General features: G+C 52.0%; 1 protein-coding gene across 4 annotated transcripts in view; it reads right to left on the bottom strand.

The window, feature by feature from the left end:
• Positions 1 to 4,602: 4,602 nt before the first annotated feature.
• The window catches only part of pdlim1 (PDZ and LIM domain 1 (elfin)), a 138,244-nt gene continuing 123,576 nt past the window's right edge, over positions 4,603 to 19,270 (bottom strand). For all 4 annotated transcript variants that reach the window (XM_072491852.1, XM_072491849.1, XM_072491851.1 and 1 more), the window contains 2 exons: positions 11,108 to 11,225; positions 4,603 to 4,969 (listed from right to left, as the gene is read on the bottom strand). In XM_072491852.1, the coding sequence (XP_072347953.1) occupies positions 4,780 to 4,969; positions 11,108 to 11,225 (308 nt within the window). In that variant the 3' untranslated portion in view covers positions 4,603 to 4,779. The remainder of the gene's footprint in view (positions 4,970 to 11,107; positions 11,226 to 19,270) is intronic.

Below are 19,270 nucleotides of genomic sequence, written 5' to 3' on the forward strand. Positions count from 1 at the left end.
AGGAAATCAGAAGTACAAAGGGACTTGGGAGTCCTTGTTCAAGATTCTCTTAAGGTTCAGTCGGCAGTTCGGAAGGCAAATGCAATGTTAGCATTCATGTCGAGAGGGCTAGAATACAAGAGCAGGGGATGTACTTCTGAGGCTGTATAAGGCTCTGGTCAGACCCCATTTGGAGTATTGTGAGCAGTTTTGGGCCCCGTATCTAAGGAAGGATGTGCTGATCTTGGAAAGGAGGAGGTTCACAAGAATGATCCCTGGAATGAAGAGCTTGTCGTATGAGGAGCGGTTGAGGACTCTGGGTCTGTACTCGTTGGAGTTTAAAAGGATGAGGGGGGATCTTATTGAAACTTACAGGATACTGCGAGGCCTGGATAGAGTGGACGTGGAGAGGATGTTTCCACTTGTAGGAAAAACTAGAACCATCGGACACAATCTCAGACTAAGGGGACGATCCTTTAAAACAGCGATGAGGAGGAATTTCTTCAGCCAGAGGGTGGTGAATCTGTGGAACTCTTTGCCGCAGAAGAATGTGGAGGCCAAATCATTGAGTGTCTTTGGAACAGAGACAGATAGGTTTTTGATCAATAAGGGGATCTGGGGTTCTGGGGAGAAGGCAGGAGAATAGGGATGAGAAAAATATCAGCCATGATTGAATGGAGGAGCAGTAACTTCATTGAAGCCTATTTGTGACAATAAGTGATTATTATTATTATGGTGGAGTGGACACGATGGGTCGAGTGGCTTAATTCTGCTCCTATGTCTTATGGTCTTATAGATTACAAAAGCAGGGAGGTCATGTTGGAGTTGTACAGAACTTTGGTGAGGCCACAGCTGGAGCACTGTGTGCAGTTCTGGTCGCCACATTATTGGAAGGATGTGATTGCACTGGAGGGGGTGCAGAGGAGATTCACCAGGATGGTGCCTGGACTGGAGGGCAGGTCTTATGAAGAAAGGTTGAGGGAGCTAGGGCTTTTTTCACTGGAACGAAGAAGGAAGAGAGGGGACTTAATAGATGATGAGAGGCATGGATAGAGCGGACAGCCAGAGACTTTTCCCCAGGGTGGAAATGGCTGTCACGAGGCGACATAATCTTAAGGTGATTGAAATGAAAATCGCTCATTGTCACAAGTAGGCTTCAAATGCAGTTACTGTGAAAAGCCCCTAGTCGCCACATTCCGGCGCCTGTTCGGGGAGGCTGGTGTGGGAATTGAACTGTGCTGCTGGCCTGCCTTGGTCTGCTTTCATAGCCAGCGATTTAGCCCTGTGCTAAACCAGCCCCTTTGGAGGAAGGTATAGGGGAGATGTCAGGGTTCTTTACACAGAGAGTGGTGGGTGTGTGGAATGCACTGCCAGCAGAGGTGGTGGAGTCAGAGTCATTCGGGACATTTAAGCGACTCTTGGACAGACACATGGCCAGCAGTAAATTGAAGTGGTGTAAGTTAGGTTGATCTTAGATTAGGATAAATGGTTGGCACAACACCGTGGGCCGAAGTGCTGTACTGGTCTATGACATTGGATAAGAGATTAAAATAAAATCTTGCATTTCCACAGCATCTTCCATTCTCCAGCATCCCACAATGTTCCAAAACAACTGTGGCTGGATTCCCTGGGTCCCCCAGTCGCGTGTTTCTCAACGGCGCGCCATTCGCTGGCGGGGTGATTCTCTACTCTCGTCACTGGGATTTTCTGGCCTGGCCTTTGGGGACGCAAACATAGAACATAGGAAAATACAGCACAGAACAGGCCCTTCGGCCCACGATGTTGTGCCGAACCTTTGTCCTAGATTAATCATAGATTAGCATAGAATTTACAGTGCAGAAGGAGGCCATTCAGCCCATCGAGTCTGCACCGGCTCTTGGAAAGAGCACCCTACCCAAGGTCCACACCTCCACCCTATCCCCATAACCCAGTAACCCCACCCAACACTAAGGGCAATTTTGGACACTAAGGGCAATTTATCATGGCCAATCCACCTAACCTGCACATCTTTGGACTGTGGGAGGAAACTGGAGCACCCGGAGGAAACCCACACACACACGGGGAGGATGTGCAGACTCCGCACAGACAGTGACCCAAGCCGGGAATCGAACCTGGGACCCTGGAGCTGTGAAGCAATTGTGCTATCCACAATGCTACCGTGCTGCCCTTAAGAACAAATTAATCTACACTACATCATTCTACCGTAATCCATGTACCTATCCAATAGCTGCTTGAAGGTCCCTAATGTTTCCGACTCAACTACTTCCACAGGCAGTGCATTCCATGCCCCCACTACTCTCTGGGTAAAGAACCTCTCTGACATCCCCTCTAAACCTCGGGAATGGTACCTCAGCCCGTAACCTCTGCCTTCAGAAGCGAAGGGACGACCGCGGCTCATATGGAAAACACAACTGCCGCGGATATTGCAAAGTTGTGAAGGGCGAAACGCCCCCAGGCATGTCTCGCCTCCTCCGTTGGTTACTGTTTACATGTAAATCTCCAAATCCATGCTGAGTGAGGGAGCCTGACTGAGAAATGCGAGCAGCGCACCGACAAACTTCAGCCAGCAGAGGGACAGCTTCAGTTTAAAATCATAAGCTTCCTGCGGCAATGTGTCCGCCTCGTTTCTTTCATCATTCCCCAATTCCTGCTGCATCTGTCCAATGATCCACACAAAACACCATCATTACAATCTCTAGGGCAAAGTTCACAGTCAAAGCAAACAGCACAGAGGCTCCCTGTGGTGATACGCCAGTGTACCTCCCTAGCATTGTACATAGTTATATAATAGTTGTGTGTAACGTGGCCCTGTAATCCTGTGTATTGTACTGTGTATTGTAAATCTACAGAATACCTACAGTGCAGGGGGGGAGGAGACGACCCGCCTTCTCAACCTCACCCCTCGCCTGAGGTGTGGTGACCCTCAGGTTAAATCCCCACCAATCAGCTCGATGCAGTCTACAGTCATCTGGGACTATGGCGACTTTATTTCACAGTGCAAATGGTAGCCAGCCTGTTGTGTCTGCACTGACCCTCTGAACCCATCCCGCCGCACGCAACCCTGCTCATTGGACATGGCAAATTCACTGTGCCAGCATGGAGCCCTCGGGAATCAATGTTGCACTCGGCAGCTTTAGTCTGTGACCTTTCTCCTCCATCTTAAATACTTTTAAAAATACATTTATTACCTTTGTGCAAATACCTAGCCCCCCCGGCCCCACCCCACCCACTCCCTCTCACACCAGGTCACCAGTTTCCTGTTCTTCAAGTTGCTTTGGTTTTCTAAAGGTTTTCCCTCTCTTCAGTTGTGATGAAGAGCCAAAGGCCTCGAAACATTGACTCTGTCTCCCTCTCCCTACAGGTGCCACCAGACCAGCACCGTGGGATATGTCAGAAGCAGCGGGGACCCTCGCCTCTGGCGCCCCCTCCGCCCGTCGGAGTGGGCAGGTCGCCCATGGGCACGGTTCCGCGCCAACGTTGCAGGATGCTTTTCAGGGGTCGATGTCTCTTCTCCTCACTGACGCAAAGACGAATTGGCTGGACGTCCACCGTGTGGCGAGGCGACCCCCAAAGCCACGGTCGAGAAACTCCGGCTGTCGTTCAGCGTCCACGGCATCCCGGAAGGCTTGGCTTCGGATAATGGGACACCTTTTACCAACTTGGAATTCGGGACGTTCAATCGAATGATGGGAGTTGGCTGCATCCGCTCCGCGCTGTATCGCCCGGTGTCCAATGGTTTGGCCGAGCAAGTAGTCCAAACAGTTAAACGTAGGATGTGCAAACAGATGCCAGGATCCCTTGACATGCGTTTAAACTGCAATAAGCTGGGGTTTCTGGGGGACCACATATCCCGGTCAGGGGTCTGTCCGGATGCAGACAAGGTGAGCACCATTACAGCCATGCCGCAGCCGGCAGACAAGAAAGCAGTGCTACGCTTCCTAGACATGGTCAACTTCCTGGGGAAGTTCATTCCCAACCTGGCCTCCCACACGACGGCTCTTCGCCACCTCGTCAAGAAATCCACGGAGTTCCAATTCGGCCATCCCATTGGAAGATGGTCGACTACAATGGAAACGTTATCCCGGCCATGGGATCCTGCCAGCTCCAGGTGACACACAACACATACACGGCCACACTGTCCTTCAAAATAGTCGGATCATCAAAGGACTCCCTGCTAGGCGCACAGGCATGCAAGGTTCTCCACCTCGTGCAGCGGGTCCACGCTCTGTCTCCAGAAGGCACATCCGACTTCCCGGATGCAGAATTTAGGGCACAGCTTCAATCGCTCCTCGCCCACAACCAGGAGGCATTCAATGAGATCATGGCTGATCTTTTGTGGACTCAGCTCCACTTTCCCGCCCAAAAACCATAACCCTTAATCCCTTTATTCCTCAAAAACTATCTATCTTTATCTTAAAAACATTTAATGAAGGAGCCTCTACTGCTTCACTGGGCAGGGAATTCCATAGATTCACAACCCTTTGGGTGAAGAAGTTCCTCCTAAACTAAGTCCTCAATCCACCCAACCTGCACATCTTTGGACTATGGGAAGAAACCAGAGCACCCGGAGGAAACCGAAAGGAAAGACTTGGATGAAAAAACATCAAGATCGAAGAAACCAAGCGGTAACCAATGGTAGTTTAATGCTTTCTCATGACATTAGCGAGGCCATTGTACTGAGTGAATACAGAAAGTTGTTACTTCCGGTTTAGAAAAATGGCGTGACAATCATAAATGTACATAGGTAGGCATGCAGGCTTATTTCACAGGGTTTGAGGAAATGTAGCTTTGGGTTGTGGCTTATGACTTGGGAAAGACAGTGACCACATCATAGCCTTCAGGGGGAGCACTCCGCTCCCTGGCGTGCTGTTCACAGTAGATCGCGTCCAGCACAAAGAAATGTCCTTTCTGCTTCAGGTTGGTCCCACAGTCGGTGCAATTGTAGCATTCGGGGTGACGGAACTGGTCGCGCACTTTGACAATCATTCCCCTGAAACGGATGAGGAAAGAATCGACAATAAGGCAGGATTTAAGAAAGAAACAAATTCGCCACGGCCTGCAATATCCAGCTTCGAACCAGATCATTTGCATTGTCAAACCATCGAATTCCCCTTGCCTCAGATGGCCGTGCAAAATAGATTACATCCAGGCATTGTGAATTTTGTAAGAAAGCCATGTTTTTTAAAAATAAATGCAGGTTAATGGAAACACTTCCTGGAAAATTCCTTTGTGGCTCACATCTGACCGACTCGTCCTAGGAGAACATGAATGTCACGCCAAAAAAAGGCGTCAAGGCCTACTTCGACTGGACTTTAATCCCCCGTGGTTGCAGAGACAATGGAGACTGATTGTTACATCCCTGCAGCCACCCAAAGCCCATCTCAGAGTGAGAAAGAAAATAAGACTCTGGGTGATGGACGTGTTTCTATTTCCCTTCCAGGGATGCACAGGGAAATGGGTTCTAACGTTAGCTGCAGGAATGATCTGTGTGCTTTGCGGTGTCAGTTTGTGAGTGGCACAGACGTCAGAAGATCATAAGATCTAGGAGCTTAAGTAGGCCACTCGGCCCATCTACTCTGACATTCAATGAGATCATGGCTGATCTGATATAATCCTCAACTCCACTTTCCCCCCATAACCCTCTATTCCCTCACTGATTAAAAATCTGTCTCTCGGCCTTGAACATACTTAACGACCCAGCCTCTACAGCTCTCTGTGGTAAAGAATTCCACAGATTCACTCCCCTCTGAGAGAGGAAATTCCTCCTCATCTCTGTCTTAAATGGGTGACCCCCTTACTCTGAGATGCTGCCCTCTGGTCCTAGACTCTCCCACAAGGGGAAACAACCTCTCAGCATCGACCCTGTCAAACCAGCTGAGAATCCGATATGTCTCAATAAGGTCGCCTCTCATTCTTCTAAACTCCAATGAGGACAGACCCAACCTACTCAACCTCTCCTCATAAGAAAATCCCTCCCTACCCGGACCAACCTAGTGAACCTTCTCCGGACTGCCTCCAAGGCCAGTCTATCTTTCCTTAGATAAAGAGACCAAAAGTGTTCACAGTATTCCAGGTCTATTCCAGGCCTTATATAGTTTTAGCAAGACTTCTCTATTTTTATATTCCATTTCCGTTGAAATAAAGGCCAACATTCCATTTGTCTTTCCCATTACCTGCTGAATGTACTGCCAACGTCAGCCGAACCGGAATCACCCAACTTAACGGCCGCAACGTATGGCCATCTACATCCGTGGACAAGCCAAAGAAGGATTTGTATATTTTTTTCTTTTATTTGGACATTTAATTTCTCACTTCTGATCAGACTGTGTGCGTGCGTTGCATTTTCATTATTTGTTGCGGGTGTTGAGGAACTAAAACTCACTCTTTCGTTGATTCAAGAGTGTCTGGTTAAATCAACTCCTTCTAAAAAAAATAAATGCATATTGACTGGGGAAAGGTATCCATGGAGGGGAGGAGAGGGGGGAGGGATTCCTTTTAAATAATATTGTTGGAACCAACTAAGGGAATTGAATAAAGAAACAGAACTAGTTTGTTCCTCGTCAACTGGGTGCATGACAAAATTGGGGTCCTATTTGGGAGTTTAAACAATTAGGGGATCTCATCCAGGGAGTGGTCGTACGACCACTGTTCATTGCCATTGCATCACCAAACCACCCCTCATGCTGTTTAAGACATCTTCCTGTTTATTCCTTCCTGTCAGTGAGTTGGGCTGTGTAAAGTTAGAACATAGAAGATTACAGCGCAGTACAGGCCGGTCAGCCCTCGTTGTTGCGCCGACCTGTGAAACCACTCTAAAGCCCATCGACACTATTCCCTTATCGTCCATATGTCTATCCAATGACCATTTGAATGCCCTTAGTGTTGGCGAGTCCACTACTGTTGCAGGCAGGGCATTCCACACCCTTACTACTCTCTGAGTAAAGAACCTACCTCTGACATCTGTCTTATATCTATCTCCCCTCAATTTAAAGCTATGTCCCCTCATGCTAGACATCACCATCTGAGGAAAAAGGCTCTCACTGTCCACCCTATCCAATACTCTGATCATCTTCTATGCCTCAATTAAGTCACCTCTTAACCTTCTTCTCTCTAACGAAAACAGCCTCAAGTCCCTCAGCCTTCCCTCATAAGATCTTCCATCCATACCAGGCAACATTCTGGTAAACCTGCTCTGCACCCTTTCCAATGCTTCCACATCCTTCCTATAATACGGCGACCAGAATTGCACGCAATACTCCAAATGCGGCCGCACCAGAGTTTTGTACAGATGCAACATGACCTCATGGCTCCGAAACTCACTCACTCTACCAATAAAAGCTAACACACCGTACGCCTTCTTAACAACCCTCTCAACCTGGGTGGCAACTTTCAAGGATCTATGTACATTGACACCGAGATCTCTCTGCTCATCCACACTACCAAGAATCTTACCATTAGCCCAGTACTCTGTCTTCCTGTTACTCCTTCCAAAATGAATCACCTCACACTTTTCTGCATTAAATCCATTTGCCACCTCTCAGCCCAGCGCTGCAGCTTATCTATGTCCCTCTGTAACTTGTAACATCCTTCCGCACTGTCCACAACTCCACCGACTTTAGTGTCATCTGCAAATTTACTCACCCATCCTTCTACGCCCTCCTCCAGGTCATTTATAAAAATGACAAACAGCAGTGGCCCCAAAACAGATCCTTGCGGTACACCACTAGTAACTGGACTCCAGTCTGAACATTTCCCATCAACCAGCACCCTTTGTCTTCTTCCAGCGAGCCAATTTCTGATCCAAACTGCGAAATCACCCTGAATCCCATGCCTCCGTATTTTCTGGAGTAGCCAACCGTGGGGAACCTTATCAAACGCTTTACTGAAATCCATATACACCACATCAACTGCTTTACCCTCATCCACCTGTTTGGTCACCTTCTCAAAGAACTCAATAAGGTTTGTAAGGCACGACCTACCCTTCACAAAACCCGTGTTGACTATCTCTAATCAAATTATTCCTTTCCAGATGATTATACATCCTATCTCTTATAAACCTTTCCAAGACTTTGCCCACAACAGAGGTAAGGCTCACTGGTCTATAGTTACCGGGGTTGTCTCTACTCCCCTTTTTGAACAAGGGGACAACATTTGCTATCCTCCAGTCTTCTGGCACTATTCCTGTAGACAAAGATGACTTAAAGATCAAAGCCAAAGGCTCAGCAATCTCCTCCCTAGCTTCCCAGAGAATCCTAGGATAAATCCCATCCGGCCCAGGGGACATATCTATTTTCACACTTTCCAGAATTGCTAACACCTCTTTATGAACCTCAAGCCCTTCTAGTCTAGTAGCCTGAATTTCAGTACTCTCCTCGACAACATTGTCTTTTTCCTGTGTGAATACTGATGAAAAATATTCATTTAGCACCTCTCCTATCTCCTCGGACTCCACGCACAACTTCCCACTACTGTCCTTGACTGGCCCTACTCTTACCCGAGTCATTCTTTTATTCCTAACATATCTATAGAAAGCTTTAGGGTTATCCTTGATCCTACCTGCCAAAGACTTCTCATGTCCCCTCTTAGCTCTCTCTTTAGGTCCTTTCTAGCTAACTTTTAACTCTCGAGCACCCTAATTGAACCTTCATGTCTCATCTTTACATAAGCCTCCTTCTTCCTCTTGACAAGTGTTTCAACTGCTTTAGTAAACCACGGTTCCCTCGCTCGACCACTTCCTCCCTGCCTGACAGGTACATACTTATCAAGGACACGCAGTAGCTGTTCCTTGAACAAGCTCCACATTTCCATTGTGCCTATCCCCTGCAGTTTTCCTCTCCATCCGATGCATCCTAAGACTTGCCTCATCGCATCATAATTGCCTTTCCCCCAGATATAGCTCTTGCCCTGCGGTATATACCTATCCCTTTCCATCAATAAAGTAAACGTAATAGAATTGTGGTCACTATCACCAAAGTGCTCACCGACCTCCAAATCTAACACTTGTCCTGGTTGATTACCCAGTACCAAATCCAATATGGCCTCGCCTCTCGTTGGCCTATCTACATAATGTGTCAGGAAACCCTCCTGCACACATTGGACAAAAACGGACCCATCTAAAGTACTCGAACTATAGCGTTTCCAGTCAATATTTGGAAAGTTAAAGTCCCCCATAACAACTACCCTGTTGCTTTCGCTCCTGTCCAGAATCATCTTTGCAATCCTTTCCTCTACATCTCTGGAACTTTTCGGAGGTCTACAGAAAACCCCTAACAGGGTGACCTCTCCTTTCCTGTTTCTAACCTCAGCCCATACTACCTCAGTAGACAAGTCCTTAGCAAACGTCCTTTCTGCCACCGTAATACTGTTCTTGGCTAACAATGCCACCCCTCCCCCTCTTTTACCACCTTCCCTGACTGAGTTGGACTGAGTCAGAGCGCAGCAAGTTCAAGCTGGGTTTTAGCTTAAAGATGCTGAGTCCAACTCTATCGTCCTGTCCCTTGCAGCTGTTGTACCGGATCCATGGACCCCAGGCATCCCCCAGTCCTTTGCTGAAGTGGTTGTTCGGTCTAGAAAATCTTGGCTCGGGTACACGGTGTCATATAAAGTGACCTCCAGCAGGGGGAGCTCTTCCTCCAAAGCTGAGCAAGTGTCAGACATTCAAACGTTCCTGTTCAGGACTGAGCGAGTCCAGCGGTTGAGACCAAAGACCAACGATAATTAGTCCAGTGAAACAGCAAAACGCAGATCAAACCAAACAGCAGCCAAGGGTTGTGCAGCTTAAATGAAAAGAGAAAATGCCGTCAGGCCTGACAACTGCCCTCCCACGTCCACCCCTGACCTGCCTCCCAGTGGACGGTGGCATTGTTGAATAGCCAGCCCTTCCATGGGTTGGTTGAAGCCTTGAAGTGACCAATTAATGGCCGCTTGAGTGCCTCACCCCACTCCCGCTGCTAACTTACACCCGGCAGGCATTGGGCAGTGCCAATCCCATTGGCCTGCAGTTCGCTCACAGAGGACTTCCTCCTCCCCCAGGTAGTGGAAGGAATCTTACCCGTTGCCAATTATTGCCACCCCAAGCGTAAAATGGTTGCGGGACAGCCAGGTTTTTGGTGAGTGAGCTCCTGACTGACCTTTTAGCTGAGGGGGGGTGTGCATATTAGGGGGAGAGTATAACACCTCCTAAAAGCTGCCTGCCTTCTAAATAGGCATTGGAAGTTTCCATAGAATCCCTACACTGCAGAGGCCATTCGGCCCATCGAGGCTGCACCCTCTGAAAGAGTACCCTACCTGGGCCCTCTCCCCTACCCGATCTCCGTAACCTCACCTAACCTGCACATCAAGGGGCAATTTTATCATGGCCAATCCACCTAACCTGCACATCTTTGGACTGTGGGAGGAAACCGGAGCACCCGGAGGAAACCCACGCAGACATGGGGAGAAAGTGCAAACTCCACCCAGACAGTGACCCAAGGCCGGAATCGAACCCGGGGCCTTGGTGCCATGAGGCAGCAGTGCTAACCACTGTGCCACGTGCCTCCCATGTTGCCCACGAAAGATCCAGTGGAACTATTGTGAGGATAAGCAGGGGATCTCAATGATGTCCTGACCAATATTTACATTTGAACACTGGGAGATTTGCCTCCAAACATAGCTAAAATCACCTATTTATTTCCATAAAGATATGTTTCCCTGGGTTGTTCTGTGAACCCCATCCATATCATCACCCCCCTCGTCACCTCCTGGTGGTGACCCCTGGTGGTGATTTGTGGTACTTGTCCCTTTCAGGGCAACACAGCAGAGTAAGGGTCACCTGGTTCATGGTACCAATTGGGGTCAGAGTGGATAATGATCCCAGGCGGTGGAGTCCTCTCTTAGGCAGAAGACATGTAGGGAGCTGGGTGTGGCCGTGTGGCTGCTGTACAGCTGTACAATTCTTATGAATAAACCCTTTTGTGTTTCCAACGACGTCTGTGAAAGTGTGTCATTAGACCCGTGGTCAGGTTCAGGTTCACTGGCAATGGTCAGGAGCAGGATCCCAGCCCATGGGTGCCGAGGTCAATTGTAGCGTCCGCCTGCCCCAGGGCCATCACCATGCTGCACAATGGTACAAACGATATTTCACACTTACACTATTCCAGAGCCACACATTTCACACACAAGCAACTTCTGCACACCCCCGATCGAGGAGCCGATTTTCGTGGCTGGCGCTTTCACTTTCCGGGTTCCTGAGGGCTTATCCGGCTGCTCTGTAAACATAGGGACAACGACAGGGTTACAATCCCGGACTAACATACGGCCATGGAATTTCTACAGTGCAGAAGGAGACCATTCGGCCCATCAGGGTCTTCACCGACACCCTGAAAGAGCACCCCACCGAGGCCCAATCGCCCACCCCATCCACACAACCCCAGCTAAATGAACATCTTTGGACACAAAGGGCAATTTAGTACGGCCAATCCACCTAACCTGCACATCTTTGGACTGTGGGAGGAAACCGGAGCACCCGGAGGAAACCCACGCGCACACGGGGAGAACGTGCAGACTCCGCCCAGACAGTGACCCAGTGGGGAATCGAACCCGGGACTCTGGCGCTGTGAGGCAGTAGTGCTAACCACTGCAGCACCCTATTATTCCATTTCATATTTTGAATATTAGCTTGGTGCGGAGGGGTTGAAGTGTGTACCACACACAGGAGGCACTGTAGCATCTTACCAATGCATTTCCCACGGCACCTACCTGCACGGTGACCAACTGTCTTGAATAAAGAACAATACAGCACAGGAACAGGCCCTTCGGCCCTCCAAGCTTGACCGGTCGTGATACCACCCTTGGCCGAAACCCTCAGCGCTTCCTAGTGCCGTATCCCTCTATAGCCATCCTATCCACAGTAAGAAGTCTTACAACACCAGGTTAAAGTCCAACGGGTTTGTTTCAAATCACTAGCTTTCGGAGCGCTGCTCCTTCCTCAGGTGAATGGAAAGAGCAGCGCTCCGAAAGCTAGTGATTCGAAACAAACCTGTTGGACTTTAACCTGGTGTTGTAAGACTTCTTACTGTGCCCACCCCAGTCCAACGCCGGCATCTCCACATCATCCTATCCATGTGTTTGTCGGGAAGCCTTTTGAACGCCGTTAATGTGTCTGCTTCCCCAACCTCCCCTGGCAACGCGTTCCAGGCACTATTAAAACTGAAGGGATTGTCCCTTATTCTTTGACCCATGTCCCTTTAGTCCGTGTTTCTCAGAGAGACTGTGGGAGACGACGTGTGAGAGCCGGCAGGGTAAGTTCCAGTGAATGAGCACGGCTCCAAGTGAGCGATTAACCAGCAGAGATGATAACCGTGTAACCCGACCGATATGTTGTCAGTTCCATGTTGATTTTGCATGCCCCCCATTCCCCCCTCCCCGCTCCCTCATGCTCTCAAGACCTCTATGCCTCACAGCCTCACGGTCACCAGCTTAAACCCTCCCCCCAGCCCCCACCTTCCCGTGGTCAGCAGCCACACCCATGTCCCCTCCGACCGGTCCAGAAGGGGAGGGGGTGGGGGGGGGGGGGTCTCTCCATTGCCTTCTCAGGGGGTAATTACAGATATTTGATCACCGCGGGGTGCAGCTAGAGATCCCCATATCCCCGCAGCTGAATAAAAACAATCTTTTAAATGCCTTGCAGACTGAGGGGGCGGTTTCACACCTGCGACTGCTCTCAGTGAGAACTGCGACACGGGATTCCCGCCGGCGGGATCTCGCCGCTGACGTAACGAGATTCACGGCCGCAAAGGCACTAAGGCCGAGAGCCTAACTTTAATAGATTTACACGCGTTTTAACCTCATTACTGAGCCCCTCCCCCACTGCCCACACGATCTCCCCCACCCCACCCGCCCCGCCCTCACTGAGTGTTCATCCTTCGCTGACGCGGCATCAGGTTTGTAACAGGTTTGGAAAAACGTGAATCAGGCGATCCGTGGGAACCCCAACCTCGGGGCACAAAGTAAGTAAAGCCCCCGGGTGGGGGGGGGAGGAGGGCCAGTGCCAGGGGAGACCCTATGGGGTGCCCAATTGAGGGCGGGGTTGAAGCCCCTGATGCCGATGGTGGAGGGGGTTGGGTATGTGTGTGGGGGTGGGGGGGGGTCCCATGTCCATGGAGGGGGCTGAGGAGGGTGATTTTCTGTGCTGATCGAGGCGGCCATTTGTAAGGACATCCTGATGTGTGTGCAAGCTGACCTTGCCAGCTCTACCAGGTCTGACCTCGCCACGATGACGGCGGCAACCGTGGCCCCCGAATTTCAGAGTGTCTCAAAATGGGACTAAAAACTCAGCTGAGCATTGCAGAGTTCCACACCGGGGGCGGGATTCTCCGCAATCGGCACGATGTCCGCCGACCGGCACCAAAAACGGCGCGAATCAGTCGGGCATCGCGCCGCCCCAAAGGTGCGGAATCCTCCGCATCTTGAGGGGCCGAGCCCTCACCTTGAGGGGCTAGGCCCGCGCCGGACTGATTTCCGCCCCGCCAGCTGGCGGGAAAGGCCTTTGGTGCCCCGCCAGCTGGCGCGGAAATGGCTTTGCCGGGCGGCGCATGCGCGGGAGCGTCAGCGGCCGCTCACGGCATCCCCGCGCATGCGCAGTGGAGGGGGTCTCTTCCGCCTCCGCCATGGTGGAGACCGTGGCGAAGGCGGAAGGAAAAGACTGCCCCCACGGCACAGGCCCGCCCGCGGTTCGGTGGGTCCCGATCGCGGGCCAGGCCACCGTGGGGGCACCCCCCCAGGGCCAGATCGCCCCGCGCCCCCCCCCCCCCCCCCAGGACCCCGGAGCCCGCCCGCGCCGCCTTGTCCCGCCGGTAAGAGAGGTGGTTTAATCCACGCCGGCGGGACAGGCATTCCAGCAGCGGGACTTCGGCCCATCGCAGGCTGGAGAATTGCCGGGGGGGGGCCCACCAACCGGCGTGGCGCGATTCCCATCCCCGCTGAATATCCGATGCCGGAGAATTCGGCAACCGCCGGGGGCGGGATTCACGCCAGCCCCCAGCGATTCTCCGACCCGGCGAGGGGTAGGAGAATCCCGCCCCGGGTTTCACTCAGAGCCTGACACTGAAGGAAATTGGGACAAATCTATCCCGAGTGTCCATAGTGGATCAGGATTACTCAGTGTTTGACATAATGACTCCCCCTGTCCCAGTTTCATTCGTCAGTCACTCCACTGTCCCAGTGATCTCTGTCAGTCACTCCACTGTCCCAGTGATCCCCGTCAGTCACTCCCTCTATCCCAGTGATCTCCGTCAGTCACTCCCCTGTCCCAGTGATCTCCGTCAGTCACTCCCTCTGTCCCAGTCATTTCCGTCAGTCACTCCCCTGTCCCAGTGATCTCCGTCAGTCACTCCCTCTGTACCAGTCATTTCCGTCAGTCACTCCCCTGTCCCAGTGATCTCCGTCAGTCACTCCCTCTGTCCCAGTGATCTCCGTCAGTCACTCCCTCTGTCCCAGTGATCTCCGTCAGTCACTCCCTCTGTCCCAGTGATCTCCGTCAGTCACTCCCTCTGTCCCAGTGATCTCCGTCAGTCACTCCCCTGTCCCAGTGATCTCCGTCAGTCACTCCCCTGTCCCAGTGATCTCTGTCAGTCACTCCATCTGTCCCAGTGATCTCCGTCAGTCACTCCCCTGTCCCAGTGATCTACGTCAGTCACTCTCCCTGCTCCAGTGATCTCCGTCAGTCACTCCCCTGTCCCAGTGATCTCCGTCAGTCACTCCCTCTGTCCCAGTGATCTCCGTCAGTCACTCCCCTGTCCCAGTGATCTCCGTCAGTCACTCCCTCTGTCCCAGTGATCTCCGTCAGTCACTCCCCTGTCCCAGTGATCTCCGGCAGTCACTCCCCTGTCCCAGTGATCTCCGTCAGTCACTCCCCTGTCCCAGTGATCTCTGTCAGTCACTCCCTCTGTCCCAGTGATCTCCGTCAGTCACTCCCCTGTCCCAGTGATCTCCGTCAGTCACTCCCCTGTCCCAGTGATCTCCGTCAGTCACTCCCTCTGTCCCAGTGATCTCCGTCAGTCACTCCCCTGTCCCAGTGATCTCCGGCAGTCACTCCCCTGTCCCAGTGATCTCCGTCAGTCACTCCCCTGTCCCAGTGATCTCTGTCAGTCACTCCCCCTGTCCCAGTGATCTCCGTCAGTCACTCCCTCTGTCCCAGTGATCTCCGTCAGTCACTCCCCTGTCCCAGTGATCTCTGTCAGTCACTCCCCTGTCCCAGTGATCTCCGTCAGTCACTCCCCTGTCCCAGTGATCTCCGTCAGTCACTCCCCTGTCCCAGTGATCTACGTCAGTCACTCTCTCTGTCCCAGTGATCTCCGTCAGTCACTCCCCTGTCCCAGTGATCTCCGTTAGTCACTCCCTCTGTCCCAGTGATCTCCGTCAGTCACTCCCCTGTCCCAGTGATCTCTGTCAGTCACTCCCCTGTCCCAGTGATCTCCGTCAGTCACTCCCCTGTCCCAGTGATCTCCGTCAGTCACTCCCCTGTCCCAGTGATCTACGTCAGTCACTCTCTCTGTCCCAGTGATCTCCGTCAGTCACTCCCCTGTCCCAGTGATCTCCGTTAGTCACTCCCTCTGTCCCAGTGATCTCCGTCAGTCACTCCCCTGTCCCAGTGATCTCTGTCAGTCACTCCCCTGTCCCAGTGATCTCCGTCAGTCACTCCCCTGTCCCAGTGATCTCCGTCAGTCACTCCCCTGTCCCAGTGATCTACGTCAGTCACTCTCTCTGTCCCAGTGATCTCCGTCAGTCACTCCCCTGTCCCAGTGATCTCCGTCAGTCACTCCCCTGTCCCAGTGATCTCCGTCAGTCACTCCCCTGTCCCAGTGATCTCCGTTAGTCACTCCCTCTGTCCCAGTGATCTCCGTCAGTCACTCCCCTGTCCCAGTGATCTCTGTCAGTCACTCCCCTGTCCCAGTGATCTCCGTCAGTCACTCCCCTGTCCCAGTGATCTCCGTCAGTCACTCCCCTGTCCCAGTGATCTACGTCAGTCACTCTCTCTGTCCCAGTGATCTCCGTCAGTCACTCCCCTGTCCCAGTGATCTCCGTCAGTCACTCCCTCTGTCCCAGTGATCTCCGTCAGTCACTCCACTGTCCCAGTGATCTCCGTCAGTCACTCCCTCTGTCCCAGTGATCTCCGTCAGTCACTCCCCTGTCCCAGTGATCTCCGTCAGTCACTCCCCTGTCCCAGTGATCTCCGTCAGTCACTCCCCTGTCCCAGTGATCTACGTCAGTCACTCTCTCTGTCCCAGTGATCTTCGTCAGTCACTCACTCTGTCCCAGTGATCTCCGTCAGTCACTCCCCTGTCCCAGTGATCTCCGTCAGTCACTCCCCTGTCCCAGTGATCTACGTCAGTCACTCCCCTGTCCCAGTGATCCCCGTCAGTCACTCCCCTGTCCCAGTGATCTACATCAGTCACTCTCTCTGTCCCAGTGATCTCCGTCAGTCACTCACTCTGTCCCAGTGATCTCCGTCAGTCACTCCCCTGTCCCAGTGATCTCCGTCAGTCACTCCCTCTGTCCCAGTGATCTCCGTCAGTCACTCTCTCTGTCCCAGTGATCTCCGTCAGTCACTCCCCTGTCCCAGTGATCTCCGTCAGTCACTCCCTCTGTCCCAGTGATCTCCGTCAGTCACTCCCTCTGTCCCAATGATCTCCGTCAGTCACTCCTCTGTCCCAGTGATCTCTGTCAGTCACTCCCTCTGTCCCAGTGATCTCCGTCAGTCACTCCCCTGTCCCAGTGATCTCCGTCAGTCACTCCCTCTGTCCCAGTGATCTCCGTCAGTCACTCCCTCTGTCCCAATGATCTCCGTCAGTCACTCCCCTGTCCCAGTGATCTCTGTCAGTCACTCCCTCTGTCCCAGTGATCTCCGTCAGTCACTCCCCTGTCCCAGTGATCTCTGTCAGTCACTCCCCTGCCCCAGTGATCTCCGTCAGTCACTCCCTCTGTCCCAGTGATCTCCGTCAGTCACTCCACTGTCCCAGTGATCTCCGTCAGTCACTCCACTGTCCCAGTGATCTCCGTCAGTCACTCCCCTGTCCCAGTGATCTCCGTCAGTCACTCCCTCTATCCCAGTGATCTCCGTCAGTCACTGCACTGTCCCAGTGATTTCCATCAGTCACTCCCCTGTCCCAGTGATCTCCGTCAGTCACTCCCCTGTCCCAGTGATCTCCGTCAGTCACTCCCCTGTCCCAGTGATCTCCGTCAGTCACTCCCCTGTCCCAGTGATCACCGTCAGTCACTCCCTCTGTCCCAGTGATCTCCGTCAGTCACTCCCCTGTCCCAGTGATCTCCGTCAGTCACTCCTCTGTCCCAGTGATCTCCATTAGTCACTCCCTCTGTCCCAGTGATCTCCGTCAGTCACTCCCCTGTCCCAGTGATCTCCGTCAGTCACTCCCCTGTCCCAGTGATCTCCGTCAGTCACACCCCTGTCCCAGTGATCTCCGTCAGTCACTCCCCTGTCCCCGTGATCTACGTCAGTCACTCTCTCTGTCCCAGTGATCTCCGTCAGTCACTCCCTCTGTCCCAGTGATCTCCGTCAGTCACTCCCTCTGTCCAGTGATCTCCGTCAGTCACTCTCTCTATCCCAGTGATCTCCATCAGTCAACCACCACCCCCCCCCGCCCCAGTGATCTCCATCAGTCACTCCTCTGTCCCAGTGATCTCCGTGAGTCACTCCCTCTCTCCCAGTGATCTCCATCAGTCACTCTCTCTGTCCCAGTGATCACCGTCAGTCACTCCCCTGTCCCAGTGATCTCCATCAGTCACTCTCCCTGCTCCAGTGATCTCCGTCAGTCACTCCCTCTATCCCAGTGATTTCCATCAGGTCAAACTCTTGTCCAACTCAGGAGGTCTGGGATCCACTTTGACTCCATCAGTGCAGCCCTGTGGGTGTGCTGCACTGTCCCGAGCGCCCTCTTTCGGACCGGGCTTCAAATCAAAGACCCTTTAGCCTATCTGCTTTCTGTCAGTTGCCATCAATGAACTCGGAGTTCTCCTGGTTTCCCCAACCTGCCCTCTGTCTCCAAACCATCCATCAGAAAGCGATTAGCTACTCGTTCCTCTCATTTATCACTTTGAGATCTTGCTGTGTATAAATTAGCAGCACCTCACTTGCCTGCAAAGCATGGCTGCACTTTGAAATCAATCTCCCTGGATGTGGAGCACATTAGACCATGGAATAATCGAATAGCTTACTCACTTTCGCAGTAAGAATAGAACACAGAATATTATTTAAATGAAGGGACTGGCGAATGCGGCTGTGTGAAGGACTTTGGTGTCCGTGTACATGAATCACAAAACATGAGCATGAATGTGCGGTAAGTGTTCGGGAAGGCAGATTTAATGTTGGCCTTTATTGCAAGGGAGTTGAAGTGTTAAAGTGGCAAAGTCTTGCTATAACTGTAGGGGGCATTGGCGACACGGCACCTTCAGGACTGTGCACCTGTGCAGTTTTGGCCACCTTTTTTGCCGGTTTAGTTCAGTTGGCTGTGTGACATTGTGGGAAATGTTCAGAATACAAAGGGTTAATGTCATATCATAGTTAATCACTAGATGGAGCTAGATGCAGAACTGCATAAAGCACTGACTCACAGGCTTCTGGGAGAAGGCTGAAGAAGAGAGCATAGGAGTAGTGAGAGAGATCGGACTACAGTTACAGATAGAGGGCGTCATTCTCCGCCGGCGGGAGTCTCCGTTTTGCCGGCGCCCGGGGGTTTCCCGACGGCGTGGGGCTGCCCCACAATGGGAAACCCCATTGACCGGCCGGTGTTACGGAGACTCCCGCCGGCCGGTCGGAGCAGAAATGTGGCGGGACGGGTAGGAGAATTTTGCCCAGAGTGTCGAGACTAATGTTAGTTGAGCGTAGATTAATAGATTATTGTTTACTATAGGAGTAAAATCGCTGGCTTTGAAAGCAGACCAAGGCAGGCCAGCAGCACGGTTCATTTCCCGTACCAGCCTCCCCGAACAGGCGCCGGAATGTGGCGACTAGGGGCTTTCCACAGTAACTTCATTTGAAGCCTACGCGTGATAATAAGCGATTTTCATTTTTTCATTTCATTTCAAGTGGTCGAGTTTTAATAAGTAGCATAAATAAATGTTAGCTTTGTGAATGAACTTAGTTTCTGTGATCTTCGTGAACACTACGACATCCATCCGGAGTACAACACTCACAAAGAACACCGGGGCTGGGCGGCTGGTCCGTGCCGCGGAGCCAGGACAGCGGCGGGGGTTCAATTCCCGTCCCGGCTGAGGTTATTCATTAAGGCCCCCCCAC

Source organism: Scyliorhinus torazame, chromosome 28, assembly GCF_047496885.1.
Source record: "Scyliorhinus torazame isolate Kashiwa2021f chromosome 28, sScyTor2.1, whole genome shotgun sequence".
Classification (NCBI taxonomy): Eukaryota; Metazoa; Chordata; class Chondrichthyes; order Carcharhiniformes; family Scyliorhinidae; genus Scyliorhinus; species Scyliorhinus torazame.